Source organism: Crocodylus siamensis, chromosome 13 (genome assembly GCF_052110815.1).
Source record: "Crocodylus siamensis isolate JL-2025a chromosome 13, ASM5211081v1, whole genome shotgun sequence".
Classification (NCBI taxonomy): domain Eukaryota; kingdom Metazoa; phylum Chordata; order Crocodylia; family Crocodylidae; genus Crocodylus; species Crocodylus siamensis.
In genome coordinates, this window is record NC_143407.1 from 2,282,191 (window position 1) to 2,301,378 (window position 19,188).

The 19,188-nt window shown below is 48.9% G+C and overlaps 2 protein-coding genes across 9 annotated transcripts in view; one reads left to right on the top strand and one right to left on the bottom strand.

Moving 5' to 3' along the window:
• The window catches only part of LAMB3 (laminin subunit beta 3), a 75,190-nt gene extending 65,674 nt beyond the window's left edge, over positions 1-9,516 (top strand). For all 6 annotated transcript variants that reach the window (XM_090026016.1, XM_090026018.1, XM_090026019.1 and 3 more), the window contains 7 exons: positions 362-565; positions 787-931; positions 4,072-4,279; positions 5,508-5,649; positions 6,145-6,321; positions 7,072-7,225; positions 8,827-9,516. In XM_090026016.1, coding sequence (XP_089882142.1) covers positions 362-565; positions 787-931; positions 4,072-4,279; positions 5,508-5,649; positions 6,145-6,321; positions 7,072-7,225; positions 8,827-8,960 — 1,164 coding nt within the window. In that variant the 3' untranslated portion in view covers positions 8,961-9,516. The remainder of the gene's footprint in view (positions 1-361; positions 566-786; positions 932-4,071; positions 4,280-5,507; positions 5,650-6,144; positions 6,322-7,071; positions 7,226-8,826) is intronic.
• Positions 9,517-9,668: 152 nt separating this feature from the next.
• The window catches only part of CAMK1G (calcium/calmodulin dependent protein kinase IG), a 61,574-nt gene continuing 52,054 nt past the window's right edge, over positions 9,669-19,188 (bottom strand). For all 3 annotated transcript variants that reach the window (XM_090026025.1, XM_090026023.1, XM_090026024.1), the window contains 9 exons: positions 18,475-18,613; positions 17,113-17,236; positions 16,471-16,546; positions 15,882-15,994; positions 14,636-14,714; positions 14,123-14,210; positions 13,063-13,487; positions 12,036-12,163; positions 9,669-10,321 (listed from right to left, as the gene is read on the bottom strand). In XM_090026025.1, coding sequence (XP_089882151.1) covers positions 12,073-12,163; positions 13,063-13,487; positions 14,123-14,210; positions 14,636-14,714; positions 15,882-15,994; positions 16,471-16,546; positions 17,113-17,236; positions 18,475-18,613 — 1,135 coding nt within the window. In that variant the 3' untranslated portion in view covers positions 9,669-10,321; positions 12,036-12,072. The remainder of the gene's footprint in view (positions 10,322-12,035; positions 12,164-13,062; positions 13,488-14,122; positions 14,211-14,635; positions 14,715-15,881; positions 15,995-16,470; positions 16,547-17,112; positions 17,237-18,474; positions 18,614-19,188) is intronic.

Consider the following 19,188-nt stretch of genomic DNA (forward strand, 5'->3'; position numbering starts at 1 on the left):
GCCCTGTGGCATGCACTGGGCAGGGGCTATGCCAGAGCTCATGAGCCTCAGGCAGGTCCCAGGCAGCAAAAAGCAGGTCCTGAAGTGAGAGGGGTCATGCACAGATCACTGACTCTGGGGCCTGCTGGGCTGTGGCTACAAGGGTCCAGAAGTTTGGCTCACCCTGCTCTATACCTTTCGCTGACATCCCTACTGAAGGCTACTGCAGTAGTTGAGCAAGGACTGTGCATGCACGTGTGCTCTTCGGTCAGCATTAGGAATTTCATCCCCCTGACGGTGCTGCGGCCCTTGCACCATTATATCCAAGTAACACCAAGGACAGTGGTCTCCTTACCGCCTTGCCCTTTCTCTCTGCATTTAGATGTGCAGCACGGTCCGAGCGGAGCCCTGCACACCCGGGGAGTGCGAGGGAGAGCTTTGCCCGCGGGGCAATGGGACTGCGTGCGCAGGAGGTCTCGCCTGCCGAGGGATCTTCTCCCTGTCCAGAGGCGCCGTTGGAGCAGCCGAGAGAGCCGCCGGAGAGCTCCGCAGCTTCAACCTGCGTCTTCAGGAGACTGCACAGTTGGTAGGTACAGAGCACGCAGAGCAATGGGCTCCTGGGCTCGTTGCCCAGGACATAAGGCGCTGGCAAGAAGAAGCTGCCCTTGGGTTCGATATACAGAAGTCCCCTTCATGAAGCAGATATGAGGCGAGGCAGGTAGGGCGGCGGGGAGGGTAAAGTGAGGGGTCGAGGATGCCCTGTGCCTGCTACAAACTGACTTCTGCCGGGGATGTTGCTGTTGGCAGATCAGGGCAGCAGAGACGGCTGCAAGCCAGATCCAGAGCAACACACGGCGCTTGGGGGACCAGATGAGCGTGACCAGGACCCAGATAGAAGGAGACGTCCGACGCATCCAGCAATTCATTAAGCAAGTGCGCAGCTTTCTGTCAGGTAAACCCAGCAGCCTGTGCGCACGAGGGCAGGGCTCTGAGGGGCTCCTTCCTGCTGCATGCACACTGGCTTGTGCATGGAAAACCCTCACGGTGGTACAAAGGCCTGCAGGTCAGATGCAGATCAGAGGAGAACCGCTCTTCTCACTGAATGAGACCAGTCGGTACCTGATTTCCCTGGACTGGTGTTCGCCTGCCTTCATAAATGTACAGGCAATGTCCGAGCACAGCTGAGCAGGTCTTTGAGGATCTAGCCAGGTGCTTGGTCTTCAAATCTCATGTAGTGTCCTGGCAAAGGATTTGCATGGTTTATTTAGCCCCTGGGACCACCCTAAATTTGTTCACCTAGATGCAACATTTTCTGATGAGCAGGGAAGTAGAACCGCCGGATTTCCACGCTGCTGTGGATGTTGCAGAGAAAACTGCCTGGCTATTTTCTTGGGCTGCGCTCATGCCTCCCAGTTTTACTTTGAAGTCAGGATTCATATGGAGCCCCAGACTAAGTCATACTGACTTTTTTCACTTACTTTTTTGCATCGGTTCTGTAGACACACAAGCACTGGAAATGGTGTTTAGTGGCCTCTTGGTCACTGGGATTTTTTGCATTCAGGTGAGAGCACTTTATCTGGGATGCTTCATCCTGGAGTGATCTTGCTTGACCTCTTCAGGTCCCTTCCTGCCCTAGTTTTAGATCATTCTCTTGCCTCAGATTTGCAGGAAAACAGGGCCAGAAGCTCTCAAATGTTTGCCAGTGTTGCACGCGTTGTTTCACTAAAGCCCGCATGTGAACAAGATCTAAACAATACAGGGCTTTTCTACGAGCAGTTTCTCCTGCTTCTAACAATACCTCGCAGTTCCCAATACTATCTTTGTATCTGTTCACACAGAACTGTCTAGGGGTCCAATGTATTTCATTGCTTTGTCTAACACTATTGAACTGACACGACCTCTTCTAAAGGGAACGATACCTTTGCTTTGCCCGAGCCTGTACCGTCGGGGTGTAACTGTGACTAATGCCTGGTGAACTCATACAGCGGAACCATGTTTACAAGGCAAATTGCAAAGGAAGCGGAGTGGAGTGAGTGGTATTTGACAGCAGCTAGATGTGTGTGGGAGCCTTAAATCAGCTCTCACGGAAATGCACTCAAGGAATGAAATTGCAGCCTGACCATGACCTGAGCAGCCAACTCAGGTTTTGATGGTGCCAATCCCACAGAGCTGAATTCATCTCTGGTGTAGGCTCAGCAACTTCCAAGGGCCTTATGCCAGAGATGAACTTGGCCCATTCACTTTCCGGCCTGTAAATGCCATCTCTGGAGTCACTGTAAGGGGCTGCAGCAAAGGTAGAAATGGCTGGACTGTGGCCTGCTGTGCTGCAGAGCCAGCAATGAAAGACATGGCTGGGCTTCCAGTGGCCGTTCAGGGATTTAACAAAATCAGCTGAATACAGCATTGGTGAAAGGGGCTGGAGTGATGGCTCCGAGGGACTGAGCTGTAGCCTGGGCCCTGGCAGGGAGAGATTTTCAAGCAAGCTGCCTTGGCCCATCTGGCCCATCCTGGCCCCCGGGAGCTACAGCAGAGGATATTTTCCATGACTTGTGTGTGGAAGTTACCTTCAAGGGTTATCAATGCCTGTCGATTAAGATGGGAACTTCTCCTCACCATCCAGACCCTGGAAAGTTTTTTTCCAATGATACCTGTTGACCAGAAACATGCTCAAACAAATCTTTTCTGGAACAGACAATTAATTGAGCTAAAGAAGATACGTGTACCCTACAAGCTAGTGGTTTGCCTTGTCGTTCACAAATTCAAATAACCCAGCAGGCTTATGAGCATTAGCTGAATAAGAAAATCAGGTCATTTAGTCCTGCCTGGTGTTACTGATGAATGAAGATCTAACTGAGCACGAGCCAGGTCCCAAACTGATGGCCTTGGGTGTTTGCACATCTCTTCTCCCTGTCATCCGTTGTCTTCAGCAGCAGTGTAGGAAAGCGCTCGTCCTGGACTTCGTTGCAGTGTTCTCTGTAAATTTAAGCCTTTTCTTGTTTTACACGTGGCAGCAGGGGGAAATTTTCACCATCGAGGCAAAAAAATGAATACCAAACACCTGAGTTTTGTCTGCCCTTATGGCAATTAGCAGCAGAAACGGGTAAGAGGATCAGCTCGTTCCCAAGTCAGTGTTGGTGGAAGATGCTCAGAGACCACTGGAGTTTTTTACAACATGAGAAATTCTAAGTAGAGGAAACCAATCTAGAGGAACAGACGTGAAGGGCGACAGTAACTGGTGTTCTTGGGACACCCTAGCCCCTGGCATAACCTTCATGTAAAATGAGAACACGGGTGCCACCCAGCAAGAGAGGAGGGAAACCTGGAGAAGGCTATGTAGAGCCATAGAGCAAGAAGCCTGATCCGTCCATCGTCGTGATGCTGCAAAGCCTGAAAAGAGCAGCAAAGTCTGTAATGCGTGGCAGATGCTGGAGAGCTTGCTGCGCACCTGCAATTGAGGGATTCAGAATAAAAGAGAGAGAGAAAGAAGGGGACAAATTTAGACTTGTCATTAGCCTGAAGAATCACTCATGATACACAGCGCCTAAGGTGCTCCAATGGTCGCAGCAGCCTCGGGACTGACTTGACTTGACTTGTTGGCGTGTGCAGCTCAAGCGGCTAACTTGTGCAGAGTGCAGCTCAGCCTGTTGTCTCTCAGAAACAAGGCCTACGAGGCTCACAGGCCAGAGCAGCTGAACCCATCCGGATACGGAGCTAAATACCCCTCTCCTTGGTCGGACCCCCCAGCGTGGACTTCCCGGGGGACACAGCACCGCTCCTGTCTGTCCATCAGGGAGTGGATGCGAGGTGGAGCAGTAGCAGCAGGGCGTGCTCCCAGTGCCATCCCAGCGCGGGTGCAAGTGGGTCAAGTCAGGTGCCTTGAGTCTGACCGTGCTAGCACTGGAGTTTGCTCCAGGGACTGGCCAGTTCGTGGTAGAGGAGGAAGCAGCGTGGCCCAGAGGAAGCCAACCCTGGTGTCTCCACTTCCCAGCGAGGTGGCCTTCTCCTTCACTCTCCTGGCCCAAATGATACGCTTTGCCCTTCCTCTGCTCTTGCCCCCATTCCCGACTCTGTGTTTTTTGGCAAATTCTCTAGACCCAGACACCAACCCCGCGACCATCCAAGAGGTCAGCGACTACGTGCTCTCGCTGCGTCTCCCAGCTGACACGGCTGCCATCCTGAGGAAGATGGCTGAAATCCGCAGCCTGGCGGCCAAGCTGCAATGCCCGGAGAGCATCCTCGCCCGAACGGCTGAGGACGTCGCTAGGGCCAAGAGGCTTCAGCAGGAGGCTGAACAAGCCAGGTGAGCTGCGCGTCGTGCCTGGGCTAACTGGATGCAAGCTGGGCCAGACATCCATTGGGACGGTGGAGGTGGTCCTGCAGTTGCACTCCTCCGTGAATGGGAGGGAGGTCTTTGTGGAGACCCATTTCCAGTGAGCTGCTCCCCCCATCACCCCCCAAGTCTGTCTCTCTTGCTCCTGTCCCATGGTACATGGCGCAAGGTAACCAAGGTCCCTTTTCACTGAATTTCCAGCCAGATCCTGTGTGGGTACAAGTGACTTTGGTGGAGATCTGCTGACTTGCACCAGCTGAGGCTCTGGCCCCACATTTGTGAGTCTCTACAGGGCCTAGAAGAAGGGGCCTCTGCTCTCACCTGCTCTCTCTACCTGAAAGCAGAACACGCATCATACATTTGGTTGCTTATAATAAGTCTGACACCCTCTCATTATAGGCACAGGGGCAGGGAGGCCTTTATCTAAGTAGGAGGGTGCAAATATACATATACTTTGCTTCTCCTGAGCTCCTGTGATGAGAAGTACCTGGTGTCACGTGTCTTTCACTATTGGTGACCTACATCATAATTGCATAATTGTTAAGGAGGGAAGAACAAGAAGATTATATGGTGAAACTTGGGAGGATTGTCTTATAGTCCTTTTAAAAATATAGTCATGGAGTGCCCTTGTGAAGTTGGAACATCTTGTTTGTCTTCTAGCGAGTCTGTTGTAGCAATAACCTGGAGAGAAGGTTAGCAAGATAAGAGCATAAACCTCCTGAAAGCATCTGATACCTATGTAATCTGCTGAGAGCGGTGAGACACGGGAGACAGGCTTTGCATGAATGTTTCTAGAGGAAGGTTTTATTACTTACCATTTTTTATTCTGCACGGCCCCACTTCAAACTGGGACAGCGTCACGTGGAAGCGACTCGTGGCACAAAAAGTTGCTCTCCCCGAGATAGTTCCTCTTGCCCCACGTTGCTAATTAGCAGCATTTTTTTTTAAAGGAGGGCTTTATTCTCCCTTCCCACCTAAGGGTACCAAGTAAAAGCAGGGCTGCTCTTGAAAGGAAGTTTGATCCAGTGGTAAAGGAAGAGTGGCTTTGGGATGTCTAGCTTCTATTACAGGCTTACAGCAGCTCCCTTATTTGTTAAATACGCTGGTACCATCTTCACTTCAGACCTGCAGCCGTAGCTGACTGGCTTGCTTGTCTTTAATGCTGACGCACTCACGATTCCTCGCTGCGTTTCTCCAGGAACCGGGCCAATGCAGTCGAGGGCAATGTGGAAGAGGTGGCGGAGAACTTGAGACAAGCGCGCACAGTGCTTCAGGAGGCCCAGGAGATGATCAGGGGCTCCAGTTACTCCCTCCAGTTTGTCCAGGATCGCATGGATGAGGTGACCGATACTTGTGCAATTTCCCGCGTTGTCAGGGTGGCTCCTTTGCAACGCTTCGTGGAGGCCCCAGCCGAGGGCTGTGTCGCTCTGCGTGGGTTCCCAGGCAGCCTCGATTACTGCCCTTTTCCATCTCACCCAGCTGGGAAAATGAGACTCCCCCAGTGTGTCCAAGGAGCTGGCATAGTTGTAAAAAGTCTGATCCCCCCTAGCCCCCATGCTTTCTTCCTCTGCAGCCTTGCTCTGTTTCTTGGCACGTCCCCCTAGTAAGTCTTGTCACAGTCCTGGGCTCCGAGCACCCAGAGACAGAGGCTGTCCTTGCTGTGCTCAGCTGTGCGCTGCCTAGCACAAAGGCCCCCGGATGACTGACCGGTAGCTGCTGCAGTCACCAGCCCATCAGCTATAGCGTACTAACAGCAGCCCACAACACTGGCCATTTCATTCATGTGTTTGTGGGATCAGTTTTTTCTTTTAAATAACCAGTATGTTGGCTTTTAGATCCAGAGTGTCCTTGGCCCAGCTGAGAAGAACCTGAGGCAGGTTACTGCTGAGCTGGACAGCTTCACGGAGAGGCTCGGCCAGCTGCGGCATAAGGCGGAGCAGAACCGGCTGCGGGCTGCAGATGCACGGGACGGCGCGGCGGGTGCCAGTGAGCAAGCCTGGCGAGCGCAACAGGTATGCAGAGATCCCGGGGAGCCCAGGAAGGACTTGTTGCGTTTGTCCCGGGGTTTCAAAAATATTCCTGGAGTGGACATCACCTTTCTAATCAGGGTTCAGCGAGTGGCTGAAGAGACTACTGCTTTTCTGCCATTGCTTCAGCGGTGGGATTGCAGCAGAACTGCACAGACGTATTTGGCAATATCCCAGGATAACCTGTTACTACCTCTTAACTGGGAAACTTTTTTTAGGATTTATCCTGGAACAATGGGCATGGATGTGTATACACTTCCACTTTCCCCCAGGGTAAAATAGTTTGTTCCAGGGTAACTGCAGCATCTGTTTGCACTCGCACTGTCCTTTCTGAGAGGGGGTGATCCCTATTGTGTGTTGTGCCCCAGATACCACCAAACCACCGACACATGTGAAGGTTATAAAGAAGTAAGAACTACCTCACTATGTCAGACCAATGATCCATATGGCCCGCGTTTTGCTTCTGACAGCAGGGAGTAACAGATGCTTTAGAGGAAGAGCAGAAGAAACAGGGCTTGCCCAGCCCCTCTCAGTCACCTGCAGTCATGGGTTTAGGGATACCCTGAGACCAAGACACAGCCTGACTGTTGTCTAGAGCATCACGTTAATTTATTGTGCACTTACGTAATAGTAACAAGGATAATCGACGATGCAAAGCTCCACAGGCAGATTCAACACCGGACCCCTTGTGCATCTGCTTGAACTCACGTGCACTGCTCATTCTCTCTCTCACAGGGATTTGATCAGGTGAAACAAAAGTATGCCGAGCTGAAGAGGCGGATGGGCCAAACTTCAGTCCAGGGAGTACAGGGCAGCAGGATCCAGGATATTAGCATGGAGGCAAATGCAATCTTTGAAGAAACTCTGGAAATGATGCTCAGGATGGAAAGTAAGAGGTTTTGTGCAGGCATTGACACAACATGATTTGTGGAAGGGCTGCTGACTCCTGAGTGCAGGAGGGGAGCGGTGTACTCAATAGCGAGAGGCTGTGAAGCAGCATCACATACTGATGTGGGCTTTGCTTAGCATGAGGAATGGGATGCAATTACACTGGTGCAGATTTTCCCAATCTAAGCAAGTCTCGAACCAGAGGCTCTGCTTTGCAGATGCACAAAATATCCTGCTAAGCAAAGAACTTGGAGGAAAATGTTGCCCATAGAAACCTAGAAAATTGGTTTCGCTGGTTATGAGAACCATGAAGGAGAATGGCCTGCCTTGTATTAATCCTTGCCATTTGCGGTTAAGTGATTGGTTACTGTCTCCACCACTTCACTGAATTATACTGCATTCTTCTCAGCTCCAGTCATTACTTTTGCTGTATAAGTCTGCTGTGTAACAGAAGCCACATTTATTCCTGGCCACCCTGGGGTGAAATCAGTGTTATAATTTCATTCTATGGACTTTCCATGCCAGTAACATGAGCATTTTATGAACCTGTGGCACTGGGGCAAGCACCCACCAAACCCACAGGTGCTTTGGAGTCTTGCTGAGATTGAGCTTGCAGCAGGAGAGCGAAAACTAGCGCGCTGCCACCAGGATCTCAAACAGCCTTCTGCGACCTGTCCTCTTATTCAGGTCAGGCAGTGCAGTCAGGAAGTGTGACCTACCTGGCTAGCTTAGCTATGCTATGCCAGCCTGGATTTAGCGTGGGCTGTGAAGTGCTCTGGGGACCCTGCATGAATGCTTTACTGCTTTTGGGACAGAGGCTACCTTGAGGGAGTCTAGGATGTGCTGAAGAAACACCTGACTTCAAAGCAAATGTATGCCTAGGAAGATCCCAGTCCCAGCTTGCCTTTAATGCTCTCCTGCTCCATGCACTCGCTTCTGTTTTAAGCTTTCAAATCTAATGACTTTGCTGAAAGAAGATGCTGGCCAGTGAGCAGATTTAGTGCTGTCACCGAAGGTTGGGACCCTCTAAGTTGGTGGAGAATGACTGATTGATTGGCCCCATGTCCAAGCAGTTATCAGGCTGGGGCCTGGGCATCGCTCAAGCAAGTGGATGTCTTTCATCGAAGGCGCTTCTCTGTGCCAGGGACCTCGCACGATGCTGCTGCTTGCTGTTGATGCCAGGCATTTAGGGCTGTTTGTAGGCTGCCAAGCACAGCAAGGAATCTTGATGTTGCTAAATAGGCCAGCGTGCAATTTCCCTTCGCAAACATGATGCGCATACGTTATGAGCTTGCGTCTGCTCCCATTGACGTCAGCAGCAAAACTCCCAGCAACTTCAGTGGCATTGCCTGAAGGAGATGGAGCTTAGAAACACCGAATGCAAGGGAGCTCAAACACCCTATATAGCCTAGGTTGGGCTTGGTTTTATGAGGCACTGAGAGGGTGGGTTTTGGCACAACCTAAATGCAGCTAGCTAAGCGCTGACACTATTTGCTGAGAAATGCATTTTCAGACAGGTGCTGCAGGCCTAGGGCATGGCTGGGGGTGATGTCTTTGTCTCTTTCTTTGCCTCTCAGCCCTTAACTCTGTTTCTATCCTCAGCCATTGAAACAGAAATTCAGGCAAGCAACAAAGCATTCATCTTGAAGTCAGCTAGCCTGGCAGGCCTGGAGAAGCGCGTGGAAGAGATACGAGATTCTATCAACAAACAAATCTCATACTATGACAGCTGCTAATAAATGAACTTCTGGGGCTCCATCTCACCGGGTAATTGCATTGTCCGCCTTCTGCTCAGACACTGTCTGGTGTATTTATCCCCATCTCCTGGCTGAAGTTTTCGTGTTCCCAAAGTATCTGTTTTTAGTAAATAGAATCACTTTACCGAGGTGGGGGGGAGCTAGCACCGAGCTAAGAGTGACCCCCTGGACAGAATTAATGTTTGGTCCAACTGAAGCCATCCAGTGGCTTGAGAAAAGGGAGAGGCTTTTTTTTTTTTTTATATTTGCAAGGGAAGGCAGATGAATCCTGCAGGAGGTTCACAAACCAAAATGGGGGCGGTTGTTTGGCTGCAGCCACTGGAGTTATTTTTTTACCTGGACTTCACCTTTCGAGTTAATCATCACATGTGGCCTTTTGTAACATTTTAAACACACTATAATTTTGTCCTTTGAAAAGAGAGGTAGCAGGGGCAGGAACAAAGCCATCACTAGATTTAAGGACATACTCAGGAGTGGATAATTTTATCAGCAATCAAATCAACAGTTTTGCAAATAAAAGCACTAGAACTTGGAACTCTTGGACTGAGTTAAAAATGTCTTGTTTGACTTCCTGCCACAGCCTGCTTATTTACAACCTAGCGCTTTGCAGGTAGCCAGTCTGCATTTGCAATTGGAATTGGACTGAAGGGATTTAATAGGTCATTTCCATCTGTAATTTCTGTGAATAACCAACAGGCACTTTACAAAACAAAAGTCGGCTTTATTAAGCACAGTATTTATTGCACAATTACAGACTTGGAAGCAGGGAATTCAGACCTCGCTGTAGTTATCTTCAGACATATGGAGAATGCTAGTAGGCTCTTGCCTTTTACAGCTTAAACAAAACCTGCACAGCCAAGGCAGGGAATTGATACTGGGCTTTAAATTACTGAAGCTTGGGAATAAAAAGACTTCCTAGCAGGAAGGGTCACAGGCTGCAAAAACGACCCCGACGGCAATGACTAGAACTCTGTATGGCTTTGGTTTACATGACTTTTGCTGTGCAGCACACTCGTTACACATTGGACGACTACACAACACACACAGGACAAAGCTGTAGCACTGTGTAATACACTGAGAAGGTGCTAGCAGAAGCATCATGCCCACACACCTCCCTTTTCCTAAAACACCTTCTGCACGTATTCATGATCCAGATGCACTTCAAGGTCATTGCACTGAAGAAATCTCAGGACCACATTCAGGCAGGTCGCTGATGAACGGCCACTGCCCTGAGAAAACTGCTCCCCATCTGTTGCTGGCAGGATCCGGTCTCGTCTCTCTGCTTGCATTATTGATGTCTGGCTTTGAAGCACAGAAAGAATAAAACAGCCCTTCTGTTTCTGAACGGGAGAGAGAATTCAAAGTAACTGTTTAAATGGTTTCCCTGGACAAATGCTACCTCCCCCTTAACACACCCACTGGACATAGGAACTGCTCAGTTCTACTTTTTAATCTTTCATGAGCAACAGATAGAGGATTAATCATATCCCTCAACCTTTTGAAGTCTCCAACGCATGTTACTAGGCCTGTATTATCTAGTAATCCCTTATAAAAGTGGAGCTGCATAATCGCAGCAGTAGAAGGTGTCCTTGGTGATCACAAAGCACGACTGACTTAACATGTGCTGTGCTCGGGAGGGGAGCTGACCCTGCTAACGATCACCTTTGGGGAATGTTCTTTCATGCAATGTTCAACAGTAAGGCTTCTTAGCGCTCCTGGACTGCAGCGCAAGCCTTATCCACTCAGCTTATCTGCAGTTAATCTCATCTGTGCTCAAAAAGCGGGAAAGCCACTTTCCCGAGCACATGTCTCTGCTCCTGCTGGGTGGTGTGTGCCAGCAAGAGAGCCGATTACTGCTGACAGCTTGTCACATGGACACATTCCCATGTCCTCCCCCCCAAAATCACGTTTGTCCAAGACTTATGGTCAATTGGGCTCCTGTCAATGCCTGGGTTTGCCAAGATGGTGAATGACAGCTGAACGGCCCCTTATCCAGCTCATGGAGTTGTCTTTTTCCCTGTGTGGCAGCTGCAAAGTATGTCTGTGTGATAAAAGTGCTTGCTGAAGGCTCTGTGAAGATTAGACCAAGTGTTTTTCTGTATTTGTTTAGATATTAAGCTATAAGTTGTTGCTAAAAGCCTAATTATAGTTTAAGATGCAGTGAGGTCTTGTACAAAGTAAGGCCTAGTAAATTTAGCAAAGCCTAGAGGTAGTAAGGTCCTGTGGCGAAGTTAAAATTACCTTATCAAAGGAATGCAATGCTTGTATTGCTATTGGTCAGTCTATGGACAGCTGAAGAAAAAGGAATCTAAGTGGTCATACGTTATCAGTGTCCTTTAGAAGCTATAAATTAGCTGAAATATTTGGAAACCATTTGGAAGGAAGATGCAGCTCTGTGAAAAGGATTAGTTAGCTGTTGCCTGGATCAGCGGGCCTGTGGACCTCGAGGAGCCCAAGAACTGCATTCCAGGGTCCTTCCCGGCACCCCTCAGACAGCGTTGTCCGGGGACGCCTGACCTCGCTGAACTTTGTGGAAAGAGAAGCTTGCTGTGTATCGGGCATTAGAGGGACTGCCCATAAGTTGCTGATGCAAATTGATTTTGTCTGTCATCATTTGTCTTGTTACTACGCGTAGTTGTGTTTTTCTTAAGTCAATAAACCTTTCTTACCTTTCTACCCCGACCACACCCTCAATCTAAACCCTCCGCAGGCGGCTGGGACACCCTGGTGGTTCTAGCTTTCTAGCTTGTACAGTTCAGGATAGCAGGACTGTGTTTTACTTCCTTTCCACGTGAATTATGCAAACCCCGGGGGTGAGGTCTGTCCTCATGTAGAACCAGTTATGGAGCACCCGTTGAAATTCATTAAGGCCAATTTGTTAATCTAGACTGAAAGATCCATGCTTTGGGAAAATAAGATGCTTGCTGTATTCTGGCTTCCCTCAAGCGCAAGCACAACCCAACAAACCTAGTGCAGTCCCAGTGCCATGCTAGACATGCACTTTCCCTCCCCAATTCCTAGATACGGTTGTCATAGGAACCGGGATGCACTCACCATTAAAGATGTGGCGACCCCCATGCTGATTGGCTGATCACATTATCAAACAAACTCCAGTTTGTCCAGTGCCACAGTGTGGGCGGGTACCAAATTTCATGGGAACAAGAACCTCTGATCTGAAGGGGCTGTGGAGGACGAGGCAGTAAACAGAAGGAAAAAATCCATGAAAGTTCCTCAGTTGGGGGGAAAAAAAAAAAGCACCCCAAAAGCTGTACATGTTTTAATATATGCAGTGGGCCAGGTGTTCAGTGGGTGTAAATCGGTGCATCTCTCTTGAAGCCAGAGGCCAAAGCCAGTGGATTTGGGGGAGTAACACTTACTGAATACCAGGACCACTGCTTTAACCAAGACAGAAGTGACCCAGGACTTTAAGTGAGCAACTGGGCCACGGAGTCTATCCCCTAAAGTCTCAGGCAACCACGGACAAGATCCGTACGAAAGTTTATTTCAACCTGCCCCGCAATCACACACATTACCGGATGCCCACTCCACCCACCAATGCTATTAGAAACTTAAAATCTTTGGTACAGAGACCAAAGGTCTGCAAGTTCCTTGGCCCCCTGCAACAGCAAGGAACATGCTGGGTAAAATATGCCCACATAATCCTAGGAGCTGAGCCATCCCCCATGTACCCCAGAAGGAGGCACATCGCATCTTAAAAGATCCTTGTGACATTTTGGGGAAAAAGGGAAGTCCTTCCTGCCCTGCAGTCTGGTGGGAACCTGCTGTAGCTGGCGGAAGGCACCATGTCAAAGATCCTGGAGACTGATGCCCATTGCAAGCTCTGCCATGTCAGCTGGCCAAGCTGGTGCTCAGGGCGTCCCAAGGGCAAAAAAGGATTTGACTGGCCACCATTCTCCATCTAGTCTTCATGAGTTTCCATCTCTCTTATTCGTCCTTTCCCACCCCGGGGCAACCTGCTGCACCTATCACATGTTTCTAGCAAGCCTGGTCCCACGTGTAGGAATAGGGCTTTGGAGATAAATGGGACTCAGAAGTCACAGCTAGCGGCGCAGATACCTACTGGGATTTGACAGCTTTTTTATGAAGCACTGAATCAGAGCAGAAGCCCGTCTTCGCTTTCTCATGCCCAACACAGGCTGGGCTGCAGTCCCAAGAAGTTCTATTAAAAGGGCTGTGATTTTCTGGCAGGATCAAGCTACTGTCTATTGGCAGGAACCCGTTCACCAAGAAATCTTGTGTCTTCCTCTCTGTGCCCCCTGTGCTTTGGTCCAGCTGAGCGGGGGAGTTCTGGCAAGCCAGCATGGGGATGAGAGGCAGCAACGTGTTCTTGTCTTGGTTGACAGCCTCTAAGTTGGTGACTAAGGGGCTGCCGGGTCGGGATGCTTCCACCACTTGTATGAGGGGGACGTTGGTTTCGGCCTCTGCGTGGCAGTGCATGTGGAGTTTCTTCATGTGGTGTACGACGGCTGCAGCATTGAAGGCTTGCTGAGAAAGGAGAGAGGAAAGAAAACACAGCTATGACCATCTCCTGCTCTGAGCTGCCTGGAGGCTACAGCATGAGCAGGTTTTGCATCCTCCGGGAATGATTATTTGCTGCAAGGATAGGGCTGACAGGGCTGTGTAGGGTAGCACCGATTAGTTTATGCCGTACAAAAGATGAACCACTGACTGCATCCTGCTTCCTAGACAAGGCAACTGGGGGGACATGACATGGCTACGGCTGGCTGGCCAAAGCTGAACGGCTCTGAATCCAGAGCTGCAAAAGTCCCGTAGAGACAGTTCTTGTCCCACCAGCAGCCAGTTTAGCTGTTAGTGCCTTGGGTCCCCTCAGCAACAAACCATCCTTTCCCCTACCTGTCTAGACTTTAAGCTCTGTAGGACAGGTGCTCTCACTATATATATCATAGACCATGCTGGGGACTGTCACACTAGAGAAACTTTGGTGCAACTGCAATAAAAATAAAATCAATTGCAAAAGACTCCCTGTCTGATTTCTGGAGAAAAATGGTCCATATTCTTGGGTGCTTACTCACAGAGTTGAAGGTTTGCTCGTTGCTAGATGACAGCAATTGGCATTTGCTTTGGAAGTGGTTCTAGGCTCCCAGCAGCAAACAACTTACCTTCCATTTGCTCTTTGCAAAGTTTTTCTGAATCTGAGCACTGACAGATGGGTATATGTCACGGTGAAGGGCTGTATTTCCATTAATCCTGCAGACGGGGAGAGAAGAAACCGGCTTGTAGGCAGATGGCATTTGTGAGGCATTCTACATTCTGGAGGCAGCTAACTGCTTTGTACATTCAATCAGCAATAATTAAACCCAAAGGAAAAACAGCAACAAAACATAATATAAACACACACTTCAAAGTCTGGAAAATATCAGAGCGGGATTTCTTTCCCCCTTATTTTGGAGGCAAACAGTACACAAGTTGCATCTTTAATTAAGCATCATTTTGTTTCTTTTGTGACGACAGAAACAGGGTGTTCTAAGGCAGACAGCAGGTAAACGGCAGGGATGAACTAGGCCCCAGCATGCTAGAGGTGCCAGCTAGCGAGGTGGCACGAAATGCCAAGGTTGGTAAATAAAAGCTGCAGAGCTATACAGGTCCCCACTGCAGGGCCCACGTTCTCTTACCAGGGGTGCCTCAGGGCTTCTTCGCAATTAAACCTCTTGTTTGGATCCTTCTCCAGTAAATGGCTGATGAAATGCTTGGCTGTTTGAGGGAAAGGCAGAGAGAGAGAAAGAGATCTCAGTACTTTCCAGGAGATAACCCTCACACTGACATGGCAAATGCTGGGGAGAAAACGTCCTGTTCCACAACATGTAACTCTGGTGTTTAGCACCGTGCTACAACAACACAGGAACGGGGATGTACTGTCAGTGAGGAGAATAAATGACAAGGAATTATGGAGCTCTTTTAACGAGACAGGCCAGGCTTTCTACCATTTATGGGAACTGCTGGGCTCTATCACTGCTGAGACCATCTCATCCAGGCTCTGAGAGCTGCTTCAGAGGCAAGTGAAAGACACTCTGCAGTGGGCAGAGATGGAAACACCTGCTCCCCTCCTCTCTCTACCCCAGCAATTTCTTCTCTAACTTCCATTGGACTAAGCCTTGAAGCAAGGGGGGTTTGTTTATATCCCTTCCCCAAATCCTGTGATTGCAAATCCTTTTGATTCTAGTAGTATGTTTGCTATCCATGCAAATATCCTCTTATCCACGGAAACATCCAGTCCCTTTATGTAGAACCCTGCAAAGCCCATGGCCTCAGTAGCACCTTGTGGCAGTGAGCTGCACAGGCCAGCTGTGCTCGGGGGTGAGAAACATCAGTCACATTTGTTAACAAGCATTTCCTAGCATCTGTTTGAATGTGGCTATAGGGAAGGTGGCTGAAGGGAGGCAGCTCAACATAATATCAGTGCAGAAGAAATATGTGAAAGGGAAAGAAAATTCACGGCTGTTTTCTGCTACAGCATGGAGGAATGCAAGAGGCAAGGAGGCTGCATTGCAGGCAGGAGATCTGAGAGCTATTGCAGCAGCTCTGCCAATGCAGCCTCTTTTCAGCTATCCTAGTGCTAAGAGCCTTTCAGAGCTCTGCCAGCATAACTCATTGCTGACTTACAGCCTTCCCTGCCAGTTCAGTTGCTCTGTTGGGGTAATTCAGTTCGTATTTATTTCATACCCTTTGCTACTTCTCTCCTAAGCCTTCCCTGAGCAGAGCTTGTCCTGGCTACCTGAGAGCGCGGGGACAGGGCGATGCTGTGAGAACAGGCGGAGCAACAATCAACTCGCTGAAGCTCTCCACTTGCTCTCCCTTTTGGCCCATTCAAAGCAAGCAGGCCCTGTGTTGCAGAAGGCACATTTGTGAGAGGAGAGTTACCTGACTCGGAGATGTCATCCCAAAAGGGAGATTCAAATTCAAAGTAGCCTTCCTTAATCTTTTCAAACAGTTTGGATTCTGTTTCTTCATAGAAAGGAGGGTATCCACACAGCCTGGAGCAGAGCAGAAAAAGGAAGGGTCAGTTCCCTCCAGCCTCTCCACACATGCACTACCCTGCATTTACGGGGGCAGGGGAGGATGCTGCCCATATCCATCCTGTGGAGCTCGGCGAATGTGTGACAATGCACAAACAAGTTAAAAAGTTTCATAGGAAAACAAAGCCACAGCTGGCATGCAGCTGAGTGGTACGCTAATGAGTGAGAAGAACCCGAAAGGGGAGGCTGAATGATTTTTTAATGCTCCTCAAGGAATAGTGCACAGGATGCGATAAAGAAACATGAATGGGACTCCAGGCTGATGCACTGATTCCCTGCTGCTTGGCACCTGGTGCGATCACGTGAGCCAGTGCAGAGGTGTGAGTGAGTGGGGGACCCTGATTATATCCCTCTTTGTACAGATACACGTGGGGAAAAGTGGAAGCCCCCATGATCTATTGGAAAAGCAAGGATCCTGCTTGCTTTATACTCACAAGATGTAGGTAATGACACCTATAGACCAGCAGTCTACAGCTTTGCTGTACGGTTTCTGGGCCAGGACCTCTGGAGCTGCAGGAAATAAAAAGCAGTCAGAATTATAGGCAAAGTAAAGCATTTGAAGAATGCAAATGATCTGATGGAGGGGAAAAAAATGGTCTCTCATAGGGTTGGTCTCATAAAGCTTTTATTCAGGAGGGAGAGTGAGTACTATGTATATGGCCACACTGAGTCAGTGCAGCCTGCCTGCTGGGCCACAAGGATCAGAAAGGCAAGCTGACCGAATCAGATTTTAAGGTGAGAAAAAAGCCTTACGATGATCTAGTCACCTGGCTTCCTGCATAACCCAGGCCAGGGACCCTCATCCTGTGATTCATGCACTGTTTCTACTGCCCAGAAAGATGTCCTCGTCCAATTCATACACGGCAAGTAATGCAGAATCCACTGCAGAAGTTTTGCTGACCTGTCGCCGTGTGTGAAAACCACATGTAGAAAGATACCAAAATGTATTGCTTATAGGCCAGATTGTCAAGTCTTTACTTTGCTTTTTGCATGCTGTTTTCTTCGCCTTCTTCTAAAAAGAGCATAGGGTTTTCTTCCTGTTGTCATTGAGAGCCACCCCCCAAGCCTCTGCTCACCAACATATCCTGGAGTCCCACAAGCCGTGGACATGATACCGCTCTGCTCCATTTTAGACAAGCCAAAGTCAGTGATCATGATCTTGGAGTTCTCTTCGGGGGTCAGGTAAAGCAGGTTTTCTGGCTGTGTGCGCAAAGAGGTCCAAATTTAAAATACTGTACTGGCAATAATTAAGCATGACAATTACATTCTACAAGTGACTGGGTCATTGCTAGATTCATACACAAAACTAGTGAAAAGCTGGTTGGTACTGAGCCAAAATGAATCCCTGTGCCCTCCTCACCTGGGCTGTTGCCTGCTATGCTGACCAGTTACAAACCCCATTCACCTTCTAGGGAAGAGGAAACTCAGGACATCCGGATTTATTTCAGAACTGCCATAGACACCCTGTGGGACTCCTGGTCCATCATTTTATCTCCCTTGTAATGCAGTCCTCTTCTGTAAGAGGTGCAGGGAGGGAAGGGAGGGCTGGTAATACCTCCCTGCCACACAGGAGTGTTAGGGGAATGTCAGCATACATCTAGGCCCTGGGTTGGTTGGGACAGTGCCCATCTTACTTTGTATGGTAAGTCCATCCCAATGAGGCCCTCATCCTCTCTGGGACCCTGGGATCCTACCACAATAAGGGTTTTATTTTAAAACTGACCTATATGTTGGACTCTCAAGTACAAAGTGGTTCTATATTTTGGTGTTATTGTCATAGCCTGGATTTGGGGGAGCCAGACCTTTAGTTCTCTCTTCAAGAAGTGAAATGCTAAATGGCTAAAGAATGTGGGCCAGAACAGACGCTATTCACACACTCTGCTAGATATGTATACCCTTTTATACATTGCTGGCTCTGTAGATATATATGAATAAACACAAAACTGTGCTTTGACCCACTCAAGACCTGCCCTACAAGTGCACCCAATAAAAAAGCCCCTGGAGTGAGTTAGCAGGTAAATGTCGTTCCCTTGCTCTTCCAAGAAGTTCTCTAAAGTCTGGGCAGTGACCATGGAGGTTTTACCCCTAGGTTGTCCTTCTGTTTGTCCCACTGGCTTGGAAGCCAAAGCATGGCAAAGACTTGAAGAAAATGAGAAGTCACATTAGCCTACATTGAGCATAATATGGAAAAAATGTGCTGCTGTGACCCGCTACTGCACCAGCTAACGCAGCTGCCACTTCAGTTAAATGGTACAGGCATGTGGTCTTGGTGCTAGAAGCGGAAGGTCTGGCCTCCTGGCTGGCCCAGGGGGTTGGACTAGTATTAGGAACCTGAGCTTCCGAGTGTTGTAGGGTCTTGGTATGTGTCCTAGGGAGCTCCATGGGGCAGTTATGTCCATTGACCCACAAGATCTATAGGAAGCGCCATATAAAAATACCTTTAAGTCTCGGTGAACTATTCCATTTTCATGGAGATACTTCACTGCATCCAAGACCTGCTTGATCACAACACTCGCATCTTTCTCAGTAAAAACACCTCGTTCCAAGATTCGGTCAAATAACTCCCCACCAGACACCCTGTAAGAGAGAAACAGCACCCCTGGTTACAGAGCACAGTGTCCAAACTGAAAGCAGTAGCTTGTCTTCATGTCTGAATCGGTGAATTTTCCTCCATTTCCCTACCTTGATCACACTCATCGACCTGGTGACCATGTCTGTGCTCATGCCCACTGGCAAAGACCCATCCCCTTCTTCGCAAGCTTTGGCTTGCCCCATATAGCAGGGCAGTTTTGACACAGAGAACTGCTGCTTACAATGAAGCCAACACATTTGAATGGCAAATCCTGGTAAATCCAAATGGCCACAGTGCTCTAATGCTCTTCATGAAACCCTGAAAGCTCAGATGAGCTTCCCTTATGACTTTCAACCTTGTGTCTGGAGTGGTCTTCAGCCTCCACTGCACAGTTTGATTTGCTATGGGTCAGTCTGTGTGAGAACACCCTTATAAGTGAGTCCACACTTATTTCAGCTGCCTCATCTGGGATGCTCTCAGCTCTTTTCCCCAGCTAGCTTGTCTATTTTCCCTTTCGTGGGCTCAGTGCACAGCATAGCTTTAATGAAAAATATGCGTATTTCTGCACCATTAACCTGCA